The 19,654-nt window shown below is 44.9% G+C and overlaps 1 protein-coding gene across 1 annotated transcript in view; it reads left to right on the forward strand.

The window, feature by feature from the left end:
• The first annotated feature begins 2,525 nt into the window (after window positions 1-2,525).
• CFAP300 (cilia and flagella associated protein 300) overlaps window positions 2,526-19,654 on the forward strand; it is a 60,934-nt gene continuing 43,805 nt past the window's right edge. The window contains exons 1-3 of the mRNA XM_056561545.1: window positions 2,526-2,702; window positions 12,713-12,794; window positions 16,935-17,010. Coding sequence (XP_056417520.1) covers window positions 2,599-2,702; window positions 12,713-12,794; window positions 16,935-17,010 — 262 coding nt within the window. The 5' untranslated portion in view covers window positions 2,526-2,598. The remainder of the gene's footprint in view (window positions 2,703-12,712; window positions 12,795-16,934; window positions 17,011-19,654) is intronic.

Here is a 19,654-nt window from a genome sequence, read left to right on the forward strand (position 1 = left end):
GGAAAATAAACATAATAAATAATATTTAGATTCACATATACAATATGTCTACTTTATGTTTGCATCATAAAGTTGACAAGTTTTTACTTTTGGAAAACATCAGAGGGCTTAAAAGTTCAGAAGCAATTTTCCAATTTTTCACAAAATTTTCTAAATCGGAATTTTTTAGGGGCCAGTTCAGTTTTGAAGTGGATTTGAAGGGCCTTCATATTAGAAATACCCCATAAATGACACCATTATAAAAACTGCACCCCTCAAAGTATTCAAAATGACATTCAGTAAGTTTGTTAACCCTTTAGGTGTTTCACAGGAATAGCAGCAAAGTGAAGGAGAAAATTCAAAATCTTAATTTTTTACACTCGCATGTTCTTGTAGACCCAGTTTTTGAAATTTTACAAGGGGTAAAAGGAGAAAAAGCCCCCCAAAATTTGTAACCCAATATCTCTCGAGTATGGAAATACCTCATATGTGTATGTCAAGTGTACGGCGGGCGCAGTAGAGGGCTCAGAAGGGAAGGAGCGACAATGGGATTTTGGAGAGTGAGTTTTGCTGAAATGGTTTTTGGGGGCATGTCGCATTTAGGAAGCCCCTATGGTGCCAGAACAGTAAAAAAAAAAAAAAAAACACATGGCATACTATTTTGGAAACTACACCCCTCAAGGCACGTAACAAGGGGTCCGGTGAGCCTTAACACCCCACAGGTCTTTAACGACTTTTCATTATATTCGGATGTGTAAATGAAAAAAAAATTTTTTCACTAAAGTGCAGGTTTTTCCCGCAAATTTACCATTTCTACAAAGGGTAATGGGAGAAAAATCCCCCCAAACTTTGTAACGCAATTTCTCCCGAGTACGGAGATACCCCATATGTGGCCCTAAACTGTTGCCTTGAAATACGACAGGGCTCTGAAGTGAGAGAGCTCCATGCGCATTTGAGGCCTGAATAAGGAATTTGCAGTAGGGGTGGACCCGGTTGCAAGGACGGGGCTGGTCTCCACCAAAACCCTACAGCAGTGTCTCCCACAGGGTGCCTCCAGCTGTTGCAAGACTCCCAGCCTGCCAGGACAGTCTATGGCTGTCCGGCAACACTGGGAGTTGTGGTTTTGCCACAGCTGGAGGCGCCGTTTAGGAAACACTGCCGTATGAGACATTTTTCATTTTTACTGGAGGGGGGGGGGGGGGGGGGGTGACGTGTAAGGGGGTGTATGTGTAGTGTTTTACTTTTTATTATTTGTTAGTGTAGTGTAGTGTTTTTAGGGTACATTCACACAGGCAGGGGTTCACAGTAAGTTTCCTTGAAGGAAACCCACTGTAAACCCGCCCGTGTGAATGTACCCTGTACATTCACATGGAGGTGGGGGCCCCAAGGGGGGGGGGGGGGGGCGCCCCAAACCTTCAGCTGTGGCAAAATGACAACTCCCAGAATGCACTGACAGACCGTACTTGCTGGGAGTTGTAGTTTTACAACAGCTGTAGGCACACTGGTGGGGAACCACTGAGTTAGAAAACAGACTCTAGCTCAGTGATTCCAACCCATGTGCCTCCAGCTGTTGCAAGACTACAACTCCCAGCATGTACGGTCTGTCAGTGCACTCTGGGTGTTGTAGTTTTGCAACAGCTGGAGGCACACGGGTTGGAGTCACTGAGTTCGGAAACAGATTCTAGCTCAGTGTTTCCCAACCAATGTGCCTACAGCTGTTGCAAAACTACAATTCCCAGCACGGCCAGACAATCAGGGATGCTGGGCGTGTAGTTCTGCAATATCTGGCCCTTCAGATGTTGCAGAACTACAACTCCCAGCATGCCTGGACAGTCTGGGCATGCTAGGAGTTGTAGTTATGCAACAACTGGGGAAGAACAGTGGCCTCCAAACTGTAGCCCTCCAGATGTTGCAAAACTACAACTCCAAGCATGCCCAGACTGTCCAGGCATGCTGGGAGGGGTTAGGTTTGAATGAAAACCTCATATACTTGTGCGTGGATGCAAATAGCTGAGCATGATAGGAGTTGTAATTTCGTAACAGATGGACAACCTTTAGCTATCAGAGGATGCTAGGAGTTGTAGTTTTGAGCCTTCATCTGTCAGAGCATGCTGAGGGTTGTAGTTCTGCAACAGCTGCACCCCTGCGATAGAATAGCCCCTACTAAAGTAACAACACGTAGCAGCCATATTATGATGAGATCACATGGATGTCACTAGGATAACTGGATACAAAGGGAGAATTAAAGGGGAAAAAATATTTATATTTTTATTAATTTTTAACTGGTTTTTAAGGGTTTATAACTAGTGTAGGAAGTTAAAAGCCCCTTATAATCTACAGCAATGGTTCCCAACCGGGGGTACCTCTAGCTGTTGCATAACTACAGCCAAAAGGCTGTCAGGGCATGCTGAGAGTTGTAGTTTTGCAACAGCTGGAGGCACACTAGTTGGGAAACACTCCCACACATCTACCTCCGCTCACACAGCGCCTGTCATGTGGGCGGAACGTTCACATCGGTTCCACATTTCCCGGGCGGACTCGCTTTTCCCCTGCACACTGCCTGTTGTCTGTTGCCGTGGAGACGCAGACGCGGCAGAATAGAATAGAAGAAGCAGGAAGATGGCTCAGGACGTGTCTGGGGCTAAATTCACTTTTCATCCCCTTGAGAACCGAACATTTAACTTTTTGGATAACAGAAGCAGCCGGGAGCTGCTGACCAAGTGGTAACTAATAGTGTGTGCCCCTCTGTACCCCCCAAGTGCCCTTCTGTTCCCCACCATGTGTATAACAGTGTTTCCCAAGCAGGGGGCCTCCAGCTGTTGCAAAACTACAACTCCCAGCATGCCCGGACAGCCTTTGGCTGTCCGGGCATGCTGGGAGTTGTAGTTTTGCAACAGCTGGAGGCACCCTGCTTGTAAAACACTGGTTTATAGTCTAGAACAGCGATTGTGGTTAACCCTTTAATGACCAGCGCTGCCTTCCATCCTATATACCAAGGGGTGTCCAACCTGCGGCTCTCCAGCTGTTGCAAAACTACAACTGCCAGCATTCCTGGACGTGCCGTGTGTCTAAATGCCATTGTGGTTATCCCTTTAAAGGAGTTCTGTAGTGAAAGATAACTTATACCCTATTCAAAGGATAGGGGTAAGTTATAGATCATGGGGGGTCCGACAGATGAGACCCCGATTGAAGCCCCTGCAGTCTGCTGGAAGGGAGGGGGGGGGGGGGAATGTGCCGAGCACGGAGCAGCAGCCAACATGACCCCTTCATGTATCCCATAGAGATACATGGAGGGGGCGTGTGCCCTGACAGCCATCGACTGGATAGACACTAGGGATCGACCGATTATTGGTTTGGCCGATATTATTGGCCAATATTCACGATTTTTTACATTAACGGTATCGGCAATTACCTTGCCGATAATACCCCGGCCCGATATCGCTGCTGCCCCATTGCCTCCCCCATCCCCGGTTTTATAATGACCTGTTCCCGGGGTCCGCGCTTCTTCTGGCTCCTGCGGCGTCCTGCGCTACTGCTGTGCACAGCGCTGCGCAATGACGAGTGACGTCCTCAACGTGACGTCACCGCCAGTGCGCACAGTGACAGCTCAGGACGCCGCCGGAGCCAGAAGTAGCGTGGACCCCGGGAACAGGTAATTATAAAACCGTGGATGGATGAGGCAATGGGGCAGCGGTGGTGGTTGGACTAGGGAGGACCCCAGGACAGGCAGGGGGAGAGAAGCGGACGGCGGCGGTCTCTGGCCCCGCAGAAGCCGCAGCAGATCAATGATTTAAAGCACCCACTTTAAATCATTGATCTGCAGCGGCTTCTGCGGGGGGGGTGGGGGGTGGGGGTGGAATAGCCGATAACTTATACCGGAATATCGGTATAAGTTATCGGCTATCGGCCTCAAAGTTAACATATTATCGGTATCGGCCCTAAAAAAATCAATATTGGTCGATCCCTAATAGACACCACAGCCATCGGTGTTCCCCAACCTGTGGTTCTCCGGCTGTTGTAAAAGCGCTGCAGAATGATGTCAGGTCATGATGGGACTTGTTGTTTTGGAACAGCTGGAGAGCCAAAGGTTGGGGAACACAGAACCGAAGTTTTGAGAGAGCCACAAGGACGTGTCTGTCTATGTAAGATGTGCCATCTGTCTTTTTCCCATAATGCATTCTGGCACCATCTCTTCTCCAGGCAGACACATGTCCATCCAAATAATATAAAAGAAGATGTGATATATTAGACCAGGCTTTCTTCCAGGGATCCATACTCCAGATCTGATGCTCCCATGCCCAGTGTAGGCACATTTAGCAGTGGACAGCATGGGCATTCTAATCGCCCGTTCATACTCTGGGATTTATGTGCTGAATGCCCACGAGAAAATTCTGCTGTGATTCCATTTGCAGCAGACTCCCACTGATCTCTATGGGATTCTGCTGCTCAGTTCATATCATGGAAGTTAGTTAGCGTAACTTCCGACATGGACTTGGATTCTGAAAACATTAAAGGGGTTATCCACCATAAGGTGATTTTAGTACGTCCCTGGCAGACAGTAATGGACATGCTTAGGAAGGATCTGCGCTTGTCTTGGGGATAAATGGCTATGTTGTGAGATTACCATAACATGAGCTTTTTGTGAACTGGTATTTCCTGTTAGATTTTTCTTTTTTTGACTACAAATCCCACAATTCCATTTTCCTCTCTCCCACACAACAACCACCCCACCCATTGAAACATAAATGAGCTGCATCCATTCAAAAGACCTGTGGTTTTCAATCAGGGTGCCTACAGCGGCTGCATTAGTTGCAGATTGATCCCTCCACCCATTGAAGCAGACAGGCTCCCTGTCATCAGCTGACTAGTGAGTCAGGTCTCGGCCGCATTGCAACCTGGGAAAAAATCTGAGACAACAGTAATTTTATATTCTGTTAAAAATAAATATTAAGGTGAAAATCACAGAAGAATTATAAGAAAACTACCACACACAGGTACAGACACTATATTATGAACTACACTAACTTTACAGCCCCTGTAGCATAGTCAAATAAAAAAAAATCATGGAATACCCCTTTAAGAGCCAATTCTGGAGGAGGCTACTCTAAGCGGAAACCTCTCAGAATTTCCATAGAGGAATGGGGCCTAACTGGTCTGCAGGTACAGCCCCATACACAGCAATCCAAGGTAAGTAGAAAAAGAAAAGCTTGCACTCACCCGTTAAAGGGGTACTCCGGTGCTTAGACATCTTATCCCCTGTCCAAAGGATAGGGGATAAGATGCCTGATCGCCGGAGTCCCGCCACTGGGGACCCCCGTGATCTTGCACGCGGCACCCCGTTTGTAATCAGTCCCCGGAGCGTGTTCACTCCGGGCGACCACACTCAATGCAAGCCTACGGGAGGGGGCGTGACAGCTATCACGCCTCCTCCTGTAGGCTTGCATTGAGGGGCAGAGCGTGATGTCACACAGGGGCGGAGGCGTGACGTCACACGCCGCCGGCCGTGTAGTCGCCGGTAATCAGACCCGGAGCGAACACGCTTCGGGGACTGATTACAAACGGGGTGCCGCGTGCAAGATCCCGGGGGTCCCCAGCGGCAGGACTCCCGCGATTAGGCATCTTTTACCCTATGCTTTGGATAGGGGATAAGATGTCTAAGCACCGGAGAACCGCTTTAATATCCATCTTCTTTATTTGTAATCATCCTTGATGCCGACCGCTACTCCCTACCACAGCACCGGGCTATATGGACTTTGATTACAAATAAAGAAGATGGATATTAATGGGTGAGTGCAACCTTTTCTTTTTCTACTTACCTTGGATTGTTGCCGTGCCACAGTTTATTTGGGCAACCATAACCCTGTCACCAGTTCACCTGTGGTCATTTCTTGGGAGCACTTCTGCTAGGGCCCAACCACTGGATACCTGGAACACCTCACAAGATCGGCCATTCTAGAGATGTTCTGATCACAATTTAAACCTTGTCAGTCACTTAGATCCTTAGGCCATGTTCACACGACAAAATTTCTGAGTGGAATTTGGCAGAGAAATTCCACTCGTAAATTCCATTGCAGCAGACTCCCATTGTATTCAATGGTGGAATTTCTGCAGCAAAAACATCTGCCCTGGAAATCCCGACTCCAGCCACTGCTCGGAAATGCATTGCTGTCTATGTAGATGGCGTATTTCCAAGCGTTTCTAGTGCAGGCATGTTCTGTTGGTGCCCGCTATTTGCTAAATTTCCACCCGTGTTTTCTGGGCGTTCTTTCTGCAAATATCTAGCTGGTGTGAACATGGCCTTAGAGTGTGTTCACACTATGGAATTTCCAAGCGGAATTCCGATGTCAATGGGATTCCACTGCACAGTGCACGCTACAGAATTTCAGCAGCGGAGCTTCAGTCGCTGACATTTATCTGCTAAAAGAAAGAATTTGTTCAGATATGCATTGCTGTCAATATTGACGGCACACATCCGAACGGTCCTGATTCAGTCGGTGCTGCTGTGCACGGAATGCCCGCACGGATTTTTGGGGGGCGGACATTCCGCAGTGTTAAAGCATCCTTACACTAAGGCCAGGTAGACACTACGGTATCCCCAGAACACACTATGACTGCCCCATAGACTTCAGTGTCTGCGGAGCAGAGATCCACCAGAACATTGAACAAGTTCAGAAAACACTGCAGTGTGCACTGTGCAGCGGAATGCCATTGCCAGCAATGGGACTCTGCTGCACCGGAATTTCCGAACGGAATTCTGATCGGAAATTTTCGTAGTGTAAACCTGTAGACCTTACCAATTTTTACTGCTTCATTTTCTGCCTAAGGCCGTGTTCCCACACAGTTTTTTGGGCCATATTATTAACTGTTGAGTGCTATAAATTGCAATAGTAAAACAGCCCTATGTTCATTGGGGAGAATACATAAAAAACTGTTTGATTCTTATCATAATCCTGCAAGTGGTGCATCTTCAGACTGTGTAATCTTAGTCTGCCCCTTTTTAATTGGACTTAGATTTGGTGTATTTAAACCACACCCTTAAACGTATAATGACAACGTGAAACAGCTGGACCAAATTAAAAAGAAATTGTTATTAATTAAGCAAGATTACAATGAAACGCATACACGTAGCATATTTTCACACATCCTACCGGCATATGCAATTTGATCAGATAAGAGCACTGTCTTTATAGTGTAAATTGTCCATAGTTCAGCCAATCCGGAGACAGAATAAGAATGTACGTGGTATCGTTTTCTTTATCTTCACACCATATGCTTATTGGCAGGGTGTGATGACATGGGCGGATTACACTCATAAGCAAAACGTGTAATTGTTTCATTGTCTTTTAAGAATTAACAATATTAAACTAGAAAAGGTGGTAGAAATGTATTGATTTCTTTAAAGAGGCACTCCGGCCCCAAGACATCTTATCCCCTATCCAAAGGATAGGGGATAAGATGTCTGATCGCAGGAGTCCCGCCGCTGGGGACCCCCACAATCTAGCATGCAGCACCCACCTGTAAGCACTGTTGGAAGCGGAATGGCCGTCACGCCCCCTCCCATAGACTTGCATTGAGGGGGCGGGGCATGAGGTCACACGGGGCAGAGTCGTGATGTCACGATACTCCATTCCCCTGGTCGGGAGGCATAACACTGAGAGCCTCCAGCGCTTCCAGCAGTGCTTACAGGTGGGTGCTGCATGCTAGATTGCGGGGGTCCCCTTTGGATAGGGGATAAGATGTCTTGGGGCCGGAGTACCACTTTAACCCCTTAAGGACTCAGCGTTTTTCCGTTTTTGCATTTTCATTTTTTCCTCATCACCTTCTAAAAATCATGACGCTTTAAATTTTGCACCTAAAAATCCATATTATGGCTTATTTGCGCCACCAATTCTACTTTGCAGTGACCTTAGTCATTTTACCAAAAAATCTACGGCGAAACAGAAAAAAAAAATCATTGTGCGACAAAATTGAAGAAAAAATTTCATTTTGTAACTTTTGGGGGCTTCCGTTTCTATGCAGTGCATATTTCGGTAAAAATGACACCTTATCATTATTCTGTAGGTCCATACGGTTAAAATGATCCCCTACTTATATAGGTTGGATATTGTCGTACTTCGGAAATAAATCATAACTACATGCAGGAAAAATTTATATGTTAAAAATTCTCATCTTCTAACTCCTATAACTTTTTTTTTCGCGTACGGGCCGGTATGAGGGCTCATTTTTTGCACCGTGTTCTGAAGTTTTTATCGGTACTATTTTTGTATTGATCAGACTTTTTGATCGCTTTTTATTCATTTTTTCATGATATAAAAAGTGACCCAAAATACACTATTTTGGACTTTGGAATTTTTTTGCGCACACGCCCATTGACCGTGCAATTTAATTAACAATATATTTTTATAGTTCGGACATTTACGCATGCGGCGAAACCACATATGTTTATTTTTATTTACACAGTTTTTTTTTATGGGGGGGGTGATTCAAACTTTTATTAGGGAAGGGGTTAAATGACCTTAGTTAACTTTTTTTTCACTTTTTTTTTTGCAATGTTCTAGCTCCCATAGGGACCTATAACACTGCACACACTGATCTATGCTGATCCCTGCAGAGCCATAGCTTTGCAGGGATCAGTCAGATAGGGACTCGATTGCTCAAGCCTGTAGCTCAGGCTTGGAGCAAATAATCGACGATCGGACGCCGCAAAGAGAGGTAAGGAGACCTCCGCCTGCGTCCCAGCTGATCGGAACATCGTGATTTTATCGCGATGTCCCGATCAGCCCGACTGAGCTGCCGGGAACGGTTTACTTTCGTTTTCAGACGCGGCGATCAACTTTGATCGCCACGTCTAAAGGGTTAATAGTGCGCCGCACTGCGATCAGTGCTGAGCGCTATTAGCCACGGGTCCCGGCTATTGTTAGAGACAGGGCCCGACCCGCTATGACGTGGGGCCACGCAGTGGCCCCGCGTAATAGATCAGGAGTGGACTCATAACGTAGCAGTACGTCATGAGTCCTTAAGGGGTTAAAGGGGTACTCCCTTAGAAAACTTTTTTTTTTTTTTTTTTTTTTTTTTTTTTAAATCAACTGGTGCCAGAAAGTTAAACAGATTTGTAAATAACTTCTATTAAAAAATCTTAATCCTTCCAGTACATTTTAGGGGCTGTATACTAAAGAGAAATTAAAAAAAGAAATGCATTTCCTCTAATGTCATGACCACAGTGCTCTCTGCTGACCTCTGCTGTCCATTTTAGGAACTGTCCAGAGCAGCATATGTTTGCTAAGTTCCTAAAATGGACAGCAGAGGTCAGCAGAGAGCACTGTGGTCATGACATCAGAGGAAATGCATTTCTTTTTTGAATTTCTCTTTAGTATACAGCCCCTAAAATGTACTGGAAGGATTAAGATTTTTTAATAGAAGTAATTTACAAATATGTTTAACTTTCTGGCACCAGTTAATAATAATAATAATAAAAAAAAAAGGTTTCCACGGGAGTACCCGTTTAACACCCTTTTTTGTGCAAGATGATGACTCCTTTTTTCCCCCCTTAGGCTAGGTTTACATCTCCGTCTGTGTTCTGTTCTGAATGGAAGTGCAAAAGGAGGTCAAAGTGATGTAAATGGGAATTTCATTAATTTTTTTTTTTACATGATCCGTTATCTTTTTATCAATCAAATACATGAACCATTTACATCAGTTTGCGTCTCTTTGTACATCCGTTTATGTCCGTTCATTCCTATGTCCATTTCTCTATTCCCCAAACGGAAAGAACCAAAAAATCAGGCGGAGGAGTGAATACAAATGTTTGACCCAACAAACAATAATGTAGCCACATCACAAATAGATCCAAAATTTAAAAAAATCTACTGGAGTTTGTGTTGCTTTGAGGCGCTGTTTTCCCTTAAAGAGATCCAGTATGGAGGGTAATGCTCCATGGGAAATAAATGATGCAAATTAGACAAAAAACCCTGTCTCTGTGGTGTCATCTATTGGAGATGGCAACTGTAAATATTTGTAAATGGTATTAAATGCTGCCACATTCAGCCCACAATATTTCTTCCTCTGTGAGGGTCTGCGTCCTGTGCCCCTCTCATCCGAAATTGGTGGAGAGAGGAGGACACAGACTTGGATTGCAGTTCAGAAGTCTTTTATTTCTGTGTTGCAAAATCAGATTACAGAATAGGACTTGAAGATTTGTAATTTATATTTTATGCTCTATATAAAGGGGTATTCTAGTTAAAAACAAGTTATTTCATATCAACTGGCTCCAGAAAGTTAAAAAAAATTGTAAATTGCTTCTATTAAAATAATCTTAAAGGGGTACTCCGGTGGAAAACTTTTTTTTTTAATCAACTGGTGCCAGAAAGTTAAAGAGATTTGTAAATTACTTCTATTAAAAAATCTTAATCCTTCCAGTACTTATTAGCTGCTGAATACTAAAGAAGAAATTCTTTTCTTTTTGGAACACAGAGCTCTCTGCTGACATCATGACCACAGTGCTCTCTGCTGACATCTCTGTCCATTTTAGGAACTGTCCAGAGCAGCATATGTTTGCTATGGGGATTTTCTCCTACTCTGGACAGTTCTTAAAATGGACAGCAGATGTCAGCAGAGAGCACTGTGCTCGTGATGTCAGCAGAGAGCATTGTGTTCCAAAAAGAAAAGAATTTCCTCTGTAGTATTCAGCAGCTAATAAGTACTGGAAGGATTAAGATTAATAGAAGTAATTTAACTTTCTGGCACCAGTTGATTAAAAAAAAAAAAAGTTTTCCACCGGAGTACCCCTTTAATCCGTCCAGTACTTATCAGCTGCTGAAGTTGAGTTGTTTTTTTGTGTCTGACAAAAGTGCTCTCTGCTGACACCTCTGTCTGTCTCAGGAACTGTCCAGAGTAGGAGCAAATCCCCATAGCAAACCTCTTCTGCTCTGGACAGTTCCTGACATGGACAGAGATGTCAGCAGAGAGCACTGTTGTCAGAACAACACAACTTCAGCAGCTGATAAGTACTGGAAGGATTGAGATTTTTATATAGAAGTAATTTACAAATCTGTTTCATTTTCTAGAGCCAGTTGATAGGAATTATTTTTTTTTTATTACTGGAATACCCCTTTAAAGTAAGTGTGTTTGTATGACCAGGAAGATGCAGGGGTTAATAGTCTGTGCGGTTCTCATAGAATTCTGAGGTGTTTGGTGAAATACTCTGCAGCACCAGCAGCTGATGGAACGTAACACAGACTTGTCTGTTCCCTGTAGACTCCTTGTGTTCTCGCTAATACCAAGTAAATAACATTAAACCGCTCGGCCTGTACTTGAGGTAAACGCTGTAAATAGCGGGACGGTTTCAGAAGCTTTTAGTATTTTTTGACTTCCCTCTTTCCTGTGCAGCATTGGAATTCGATTTAGAAGATGTAGCGGGCCTGGAGTCGGTGCAGCCGCTTCACACGGGTGTCAGTTTTGCAGAGATTAAAATGTAATGTAATGAGAGATCCTGTTAAAACGGAGAATACGGCTACTTTGTAATTCTAATACTGTTTTGTAATTCCTAGGCTGAAACCTCTCAGAATGTTTTTTTTATGGTTACACCTCCTCAGAAGAACCGAAAAAAAAAAAAAAAAAAAAAAAAAAAAAAATATATATATATATATATATATATATATATATATATATATATATATATGTGTGTCACAATAGCTGTAACTAAGCAACAGATATATGAAAACTGCATTTAGAAACTCTTTTGGGCATTGGTTAAATAACATGACGCGCTTAAAGGGGTACTCCACAAGCCAGCGTTCGGAACTAAATGTTCCAAACGCTGTTTTTGCACTGTGGGGGTCGGCCACGCCCCTTGCAATGTCATGGCCACGTCCCCTCAATGCAAGTCAATGGGAGGGGCCGTCACGCCCCCTCCCATTGACTTGCATTGAGGGGGCGTGGCCACGACGTCGTGAGGGGCATTAATTGTTCCAAGCGCTGTTTTTGCACTGTGGGGGTCGGCCACGCCCCTTGCAATGTCATGGCCACGTCCCCTCAATGCAAGTCAATGGGAGGGGCCGTCACGCCCCCTCCCATTGACTTGCATTGAGGGGGCGTGGCCACGACGTCGTGAGGGGCATTAATTGTTCCAAGCGCTGTTTTCGCGCTGCGGGGGGTCGGCCACGCCTCTCGCGACATCACTCGTGACGTCACTCGTGATTGTTCCAAATGCTGTTTTTGCACTGCGGGAGTCGGCCACGCCCCTCGTGACATCATGGCCACGTCCCCTCAATGCAAGTCAATGGGAGGGGCCGTCACGCCCCCTCCCATTGACTTGAATTGAGGGGGTATGGCCATGATGTCACGAGGGGCATTTATTGTTCCAAATGCTGTTTTCGCTCTGCGGGAGTCGACCACGCCCCTTGTGACATCATGGCCACGCCCCCTCAATGCAAGTCAGTGGGAGGGGGCGTGACAGCTTCCCATTGACTTGCATTGAGGGGGCATGGCCATGACGTCGCGAGGGTTGTGGCCGACCACCGCAGCGCGAAAACAGCGTTTGGAACATTTATTTCCAGTGCTGGCCAGTGGAGTACCCCTTTAAAGTTGACTATTCACGAGTAAAGATGGGGCAGGATAAAATCTGATCCTTTTGGGGTTGAGGGAAATAAGTTGTTGCCAAGAAGTTGAGTTTTGTTATTTTCTGTTTTGCTGAGTTGTAGTTCTGTTGTACTCTGTATTCTTCTTCCCATATCAGGTCCATGAACGGTAGAATATCAGCCCAAGCCTTCCGATATGACGAGTACTTCCAGCCCTATCAGAAGAATGACTTTGTTCTGGTAAGAAGTAACGTCCCCTTTGTGTAAGATCTTTCCCCTTCATACAATTGTATTTCCCTGTTGGGTTTATGTTTCTTAAAAGAGTACTATGGTGCCGTAAAACTTATCCTCTATTCAAAGGATGGGGAATAAGTTTTAGATGGCGGGGGGTCCGACCACTGGGACCACCTTTAGTGTCCTACACGGCATCCTGGCTCTCCCAAGCAAGGTGGCGTGTTTACCCCCCGCACAAAGCGATGGCCGACAAGTATCTCTATAGGAGAGCGGGAGATACAGTGTTCGGGTATCTCCAGCGGTACCATTGAGATACGTGCGGGGGTCGACGCGCTCCCTTCCTGGAGAGAACCAGGGTGCCATGTAGGATACCACAGGGGGTCCCGTTGTTCGGAAATCTAAAACATCTAAAACATATTCCTTATCCTTTGAATAGTGGATATGTTTTACTGCACCATAGTACCACCATGGAGAATTATTTCTTACTGTTATTAAAGGAGATCTCCAGTCTTGAAAAACTGCTGGGACCCCCCGCAATCTCCCATACGGGGCCCCGGCAGGCTGTGGGAAGGGGGCGTGTCGACCACTGCACAAAGTGGCGGCTGACACGACCCCCTCAATACAACTCTATGGCAGAGCCGGAGTGCTGCCTTCGGTAATCTTCGGCTCTGCCATAGCGATGTATTGAGGGGGGGTGTCCGCCTCCGCTTCGTGCAGTGGTCAACACGCGCTCTCTGGCCAGCGAGCCGGGGGCCCCGTACAGGAGATCTCGTGGGCCCCCGACGGTCAGATCACCTGTGATCTGAAACTTATCCCCTATCCTTAAGATAGGGGATAAGTATTTCGGGACTGGGCTACTCCTTTAAACACAGTAGTTGCACAGGGTAGTTGTTAGGGTATGCCCCCAATGTCTGATCAGCTGTGTCATTCCCACCAGTCTTTATGACAAAGGGGCAGTGGTGCCAGGAAAGCACTAGGCTACTGTTTCATGTTGTTAGGGTGGCCCCACAGCTGCAATAGCTGACGGCTGTCAATCTGAGAACACAAGGCAGTTGAAATCCATCATGTGCAACCCCTCTCTCCCCCGACATCATCCTTTGGGGGAGAGTCTGGAGGCCACCATACACTTTGAACTGTAAGTTGGTCCGGCCAAAGTCGGCAGGGACATTTGTCTTTTGACTAAAACGTATGGCAGTGTTTCTTTTTAGACACTTAGGGGGAGATTTATCAAAACCTGTATAGAGGAAAAGTTGCCCTTAGCAATAAATCAGATCGCTTCTTTCATTTTTAACAAGGCCTCTGCAGAATGAAAGAAGCGATCTGATTGGTTGATATGGGCAACTGGGCAGCTTTTCCTCTGCACAAGTATTGATAAATCTCCCCCTTATTCCCTATCCACAGACAAGGGAAAAGTGTCTGAATGTGGGGGGTCCAACAGCTGGTGCCCCCCACGATTTCCTGTACAGGGCCTGTCCTACCTGACTTTCCTCGGAGCAGAGTCCCCCCCCCCCCCCCTTTTATTGGACGAAAGCAAGTGATGGTCCGCTCAGCAAATCACCGGCTGAGGTGACATAACGCTGGGGCCGGTAATTAGCTGAGCGGGCCGTCACTTGCATTTGTCCAGGAAGGTGGGGGGCGCTCTTCTCTGAGGGCAGGTAAATTGGACGGGCCCCATACAGGACATCATGGAGGGGGGGTCCAGCGGTCGGACCCCCGTGATTGGACACATCCCCTTTCCTGTGGATAGGGGATGAGTATCTAAAAAGTTCAGTTCCCTGGACTATCCCCTTAATAGAAGCTGCAAATTTATTGGGGACTGTCACTAATATTTCTTTATTTTTGGATAACGTTCACTATGCACAGGCCTTACTGTTGGGAAAGTTACTGAGCATGTGTGTCCTCCAGCCTCAGCTCAGTAAGTGGACATGGTTATACAGCATGAACACCAAGTAGCACCATAGTAAATAAATATCATTACGCTTCACTGGATCCATGAAATGCCAAACATGAGTAAATATGAAGCATTATTTATTTTTTATGATCTATAATAATTAATTAATAATAATTATTATATTTAAAGGGGTACTCCGGCGCTAAGACATCTTATCCCCTATCCAAAGGATAGGGGATAAGATGCCTGATCGCGGGAGTCCCGCCGCTGGGGACCCCCGTGATCTTCCACGCCGCACCCCGTTAGAATCGCTCCGGGGGCTGATTCTAACGGGGTGCGGCGTGGAAGATCACGGGGGTCCCCCGCGATCAGGCATCTTATCCCCCATCCTTTGGATAGGGGATAAGATGTCTTAGCGCCGGAGTACCCCTTTAATGATAGGACATCCACTTTGGTAATTATTACACACAAAATCTACGGTTGTAATGTGAATGGGCGATGAACTGATTGTACGCCATGACATTAATCCAGAGATCTGTGGATGTCATTAGTGGCAGACGTACTACCTGAGACTGTGAAATGTCTTGTAAATGAATTTATCAGATGCCAACGCAAGTCACATGGAGTCCAGCAGACATAACGTATGCTAATGACATTTCCATACTGACAATGTGCCACTTGGATTATCTGTCTTTTAATAAGACTTCTAGTGTAAAGTTCACAGTAAAAAGGCTTTCTATTTTAGATGTGGCATCACAAGAGGACAAATAGTCTGACCTGCTTAAAGGGGTACTCCAGTGGAAAACGCCGGCCATGTTCAGTTAAAGACCCGAGTAACTACATTCAGGGTATTTTCGTAGAGTATCTGAGTCTTGGTTTGGACTGAAAAGCGTGGTCTTCTGGGCTTTTCAACTAAAACGTAGATATGCTCGGAAGAGGACCTGAATGTAGTCACTAGGAATTGAATTGAATGGGGCCTGTGCTGATCTGAGCACAGATATATCGGCAGCCCATTTTGAGTTTCCGCCAATGTATCCGTGCCTTGGCGGCCTGAATCGGGATTTCAATCCAGCCTACGGAAATAAGTATCAGTCTTTTCTGGACCATTGTAACTTGAAACCAGACTTAAAGGGGTACTCTGCTGCTCAGTGTTTGAAACTAACTGTTCCGAACGGCGTTGGGAGCTTGTGAAGTCATAGCCCCGCCCCTAATGATGGCCCGCTCCGCCCCCTCAAGATCCCATAGACTGGCATTGAGGGGGCGGAGCTATGACGTCACGAGCTCCCGGCGCCGGGAGTACCCTTTTAACATGCAATGCTATGGACAGTCCAGATCTGCTAAACGTGTCAATGGCTGGAAGATCTGAACGATCAGAATGGACATTCACTGGTAAAACCCCTGTATTACTGAAGTGCATGCACTGACTGGTGTCTGGTAGCGCCTCCCTATAGTACAGGGGGTATTACATGTTCTGTATTACTCTTTACCTGTATTACTGAAGTGCATGCACTGACTGGTGTTTGGTAGCACCCCCTACAGTACAGGGAGGTATTACATGTTCTGTATTACTCTTTACCTGTATTACTGAAGTGTATGCACTGACTGGTGTCTGGTAGCGCCTCCCTATAGTACAGGGAGGTATTACATGTTCTGTACTCTTTACCTGTATTACTGAAGTGCATGCACTGACTAGTGTCTGGTAGCGCCCCCTACAGTACAGGGAGATATTACATGTTCTTTACTCTTTACCTGCGCCAGGGTTAGCTGCTCCTTTGGACACCAGGTGAGGGCGGCTCCATGTTACTATTTTTCTGTGCAGAGGAAAAGTTGACCAGTGGCCCATAGCAACCAATCAGATTGCTTCTTTCATTTTTAAAGAGACCTGTGAAAAATTAAAGAAGCGATCCGATTGGTTGCAATTTGATTTTACAATGTGTGAACCCAACCTAATGTGACCATCAGCTGCGATACATACAGCCAGCCCATACTTGTACAGAATGCACCATTTATAGCAGTGGTCCCCAAACTGTCGACCTACAGCTAATGCAAAACTACAACTCCCAGCATGCCCAGACAGCCGTTGGCTGTATAGAGGTATCACGTAATACAGCATCAGCCTCATAAGTGGACGCTATGAAGTCATTGAAGGACTAAAGGTCATTTGATAATCCAGTCCCATTATGGCCATATGAACTCATTTTACTGAACTAGATGAAGTGTACAAGTAATGCATCAGTATTTCTTATTATTTACAGGCCTTCTTCCAAGACCCCAATGTGACTTCCTATCTGAAATTACTGTCCGGCTCCTCATTACAATGGACTACACTAGGTAAACTTATTAAAGGGATAATCCAGAATGAAAAAAAAAAAAAATTCAACTGGCTCCAGAAAGTTAAACAGATTTGTAAATTACTTCTATTAAAAAATCTTAACCCTTCCAGTAGTTATCAGCTGCTGACGATGAGTTGTTCTTTTATTTATTTATTTTTTTCAACTGTAAATTTTTATTAAAGTTTTACAATACAAAGAAGAATCAGAAAACGATTCCGGAAACAGAACAAGGGTTACCGAAAAACAAATGAGGGCCAATAGGAAAGCACAACAGCAATATAAATGACCCTAAACAAGCCTTGCATGTGTTCTTTTCTTTCTGACAACAGTGCTCTCTACTGACACCTCTGCTTGTCTCAGGAATTGTCCAGAGTAGGAGAAAATCCCCATAGCAAACCTCTAATGCTTCAGACAGTTCCCGAGACAAGCAGAGGTGTCAGCAGAGAGCACTGTGGTCAGACAGAAAAGAACAACTCAACTTCAGCAGATGATAACTACTGGAAGGATTAAGATTTTTTTAATAGAAGTAACAAATCTACAAATCTGTTTAACTTTCCGGAGCCAGTTCATAGTTAAAAAAATAAATATATAAATAAATGTTTTTCCTGGAATACCCCTTATATCTTAAAATATATTGCTGATGACCGGCCCATTCAATGTTTTGCCATGTTGAAATAGGATGAAAAGCTAATAATACTTATTCATACCACAATCTATTGGCTTGTCTTTGTAATTAATCTTTCTTTCCACTACCCAATATACAAAACACATTGGCATAAATTATCTCTGCCTGAAACAACTATGCAGACATGTAAAAGAGTGGTGGAGAGTGGTTAGGAAGGGGGATATATCACAGGTTACCATTGTTGAATATTTATTTTGCAGGGATGTTCTTTTTGTATGCATTTTCCCTGTACTGTGACATCACTGTGTGCATTATGTCTGTACTGTGACATCACTGTGTGCATTATGTCTGTACTGTGACATCACTGTGTGCATTATGTCTGTACTGGGACATCACTGTGTGTATTATGTCTGTACTGTGACATCACTGTGTGCATTATGTCTGTACTGGGACATCACTGTGTGCATTATGTCTGTACTGGGACATCACTGTGTGTATTATGTCTGTACTGTTACATCACTGTGTGCATTATGTCTGTACTGTGACATCACTGTGTGCATTATGTCTGTACTGTGACATCACTGTGTGCATTATGTCTGTACTGTGACATCTCTGTGTGCATTATGTCTGTACTGTTACATCACTGTGTGCATTATGTCTGTACTGTGACATCGCTGTGTGCATTATGTCTTTACTGTGACATCACTGTGTGCATTATGTCTGTACTGTGACATCACTGGGCACATGATTCCCGTGCTATAACTTGTTACCCCCTATCCACAATATATAGGATAACATGTAAGATGTAAATGGTGGGGGCCTGACGGCTGGGAATCGTAAAACGGATGGGATATGTCCTCCAGAACCAGAGGAGCACTCCGCACATGCATGGCCAGCATTCCATTCATTGTCTATGGGGCTTCTGAACATTTCTAAATGTTGAGTTTGGCGATGCTTGGAAGCCCCAAAGAGAATGAATGGAGCATTATCTATCCATGCGCATTACGCTCCATTAAAGGGGTACTCCCCTGGAAAAAAAAGTTCTTTTCTTTTTGAATTTCCTTTCTGTCTGACCACACTGCTCTCTGCTGACAACTCTGTCCATTTTAGGAACTGTCCAGAGCAGGAGAGGTTTGCTATGGGGATTTGCTCCTACCCTGAACAGTTCCTGACATGGACAGAGGTGTCAGCAGAGAGCACTGTGGTCAAAAAGAAAGGAAATTAAAAAAGAAAAGAACTTCCTGTGAAACATACAGCAGCTGATAAGTACTGGAAGGATTAAGATTTTTAAATAGAAGTAATTTACAAATCTGTTTAACTTTCTGGCTCCAGTTGATTTAAAAATTAATAAATGTTTTCCAGTGGAGTACCCCTTTAATTCTGGAGACAATTGATCACTGGATGTTACCATTTACGATGTCGAGGGGGGGGGGGTGTTCCTGCACAGTCTGACACTGTCAGCCCTGATTGGATAGTATCATACAGTGTATCTTTGTCAGAAGAGGGGCACTATGTAGAGTTCTAAGAAAAGATGCTCCAGCACTGTTATTTCATAAAGAATACACAAGTGTGTGTGTGTGTATGTATATATATATATGTATAGCAGAGTTAAGTTAACCCTAACCCAGCCATATTTTGATTTTGCAATGGTGTTTTTTTAATCTGAAGTCCCATAGGGGGGGGGGGGGGGTGTCCGTTCATCTTCTCATTTTAAGGGTATGTTCACACTGCATAATTCCTGTGAAATTCCGCACAGTGAACATTAACATAAGTGTGACTAGGTCTTCCGCGAGACCCGTTGATCCACGCAAAGAAAGAACATGTTCATTCTTCTCGTGGAAGTCCAGGAGCACTGCATTATTGGCAATGATGATAGAACAGGGCGGCGCTGTGGCGGCTGCCAGGTGGAATCTCTGCTCGCGGAATTCTGCATTGTAAACGTACCCCTAAACATACTGCAGGAAGCGGCAGAGAACACTTAGTGCGGGGGATGGGATATTAAGTCGGCATATGAGAA

This window comes from Hyla sarda, chromosome 2 (assembly GCF_029499605.1).
Source record: "Hyla sarda isolate aHylSar1 chromosome 2, aHylSar1.hap1, whole genome shotgun sequence".
NCBI classification, from domain to species: Eukaryota; Metazoa; Chordata; class Amphibia; order Anura; family Hylidae; genus Hyla; species Hyla sarda.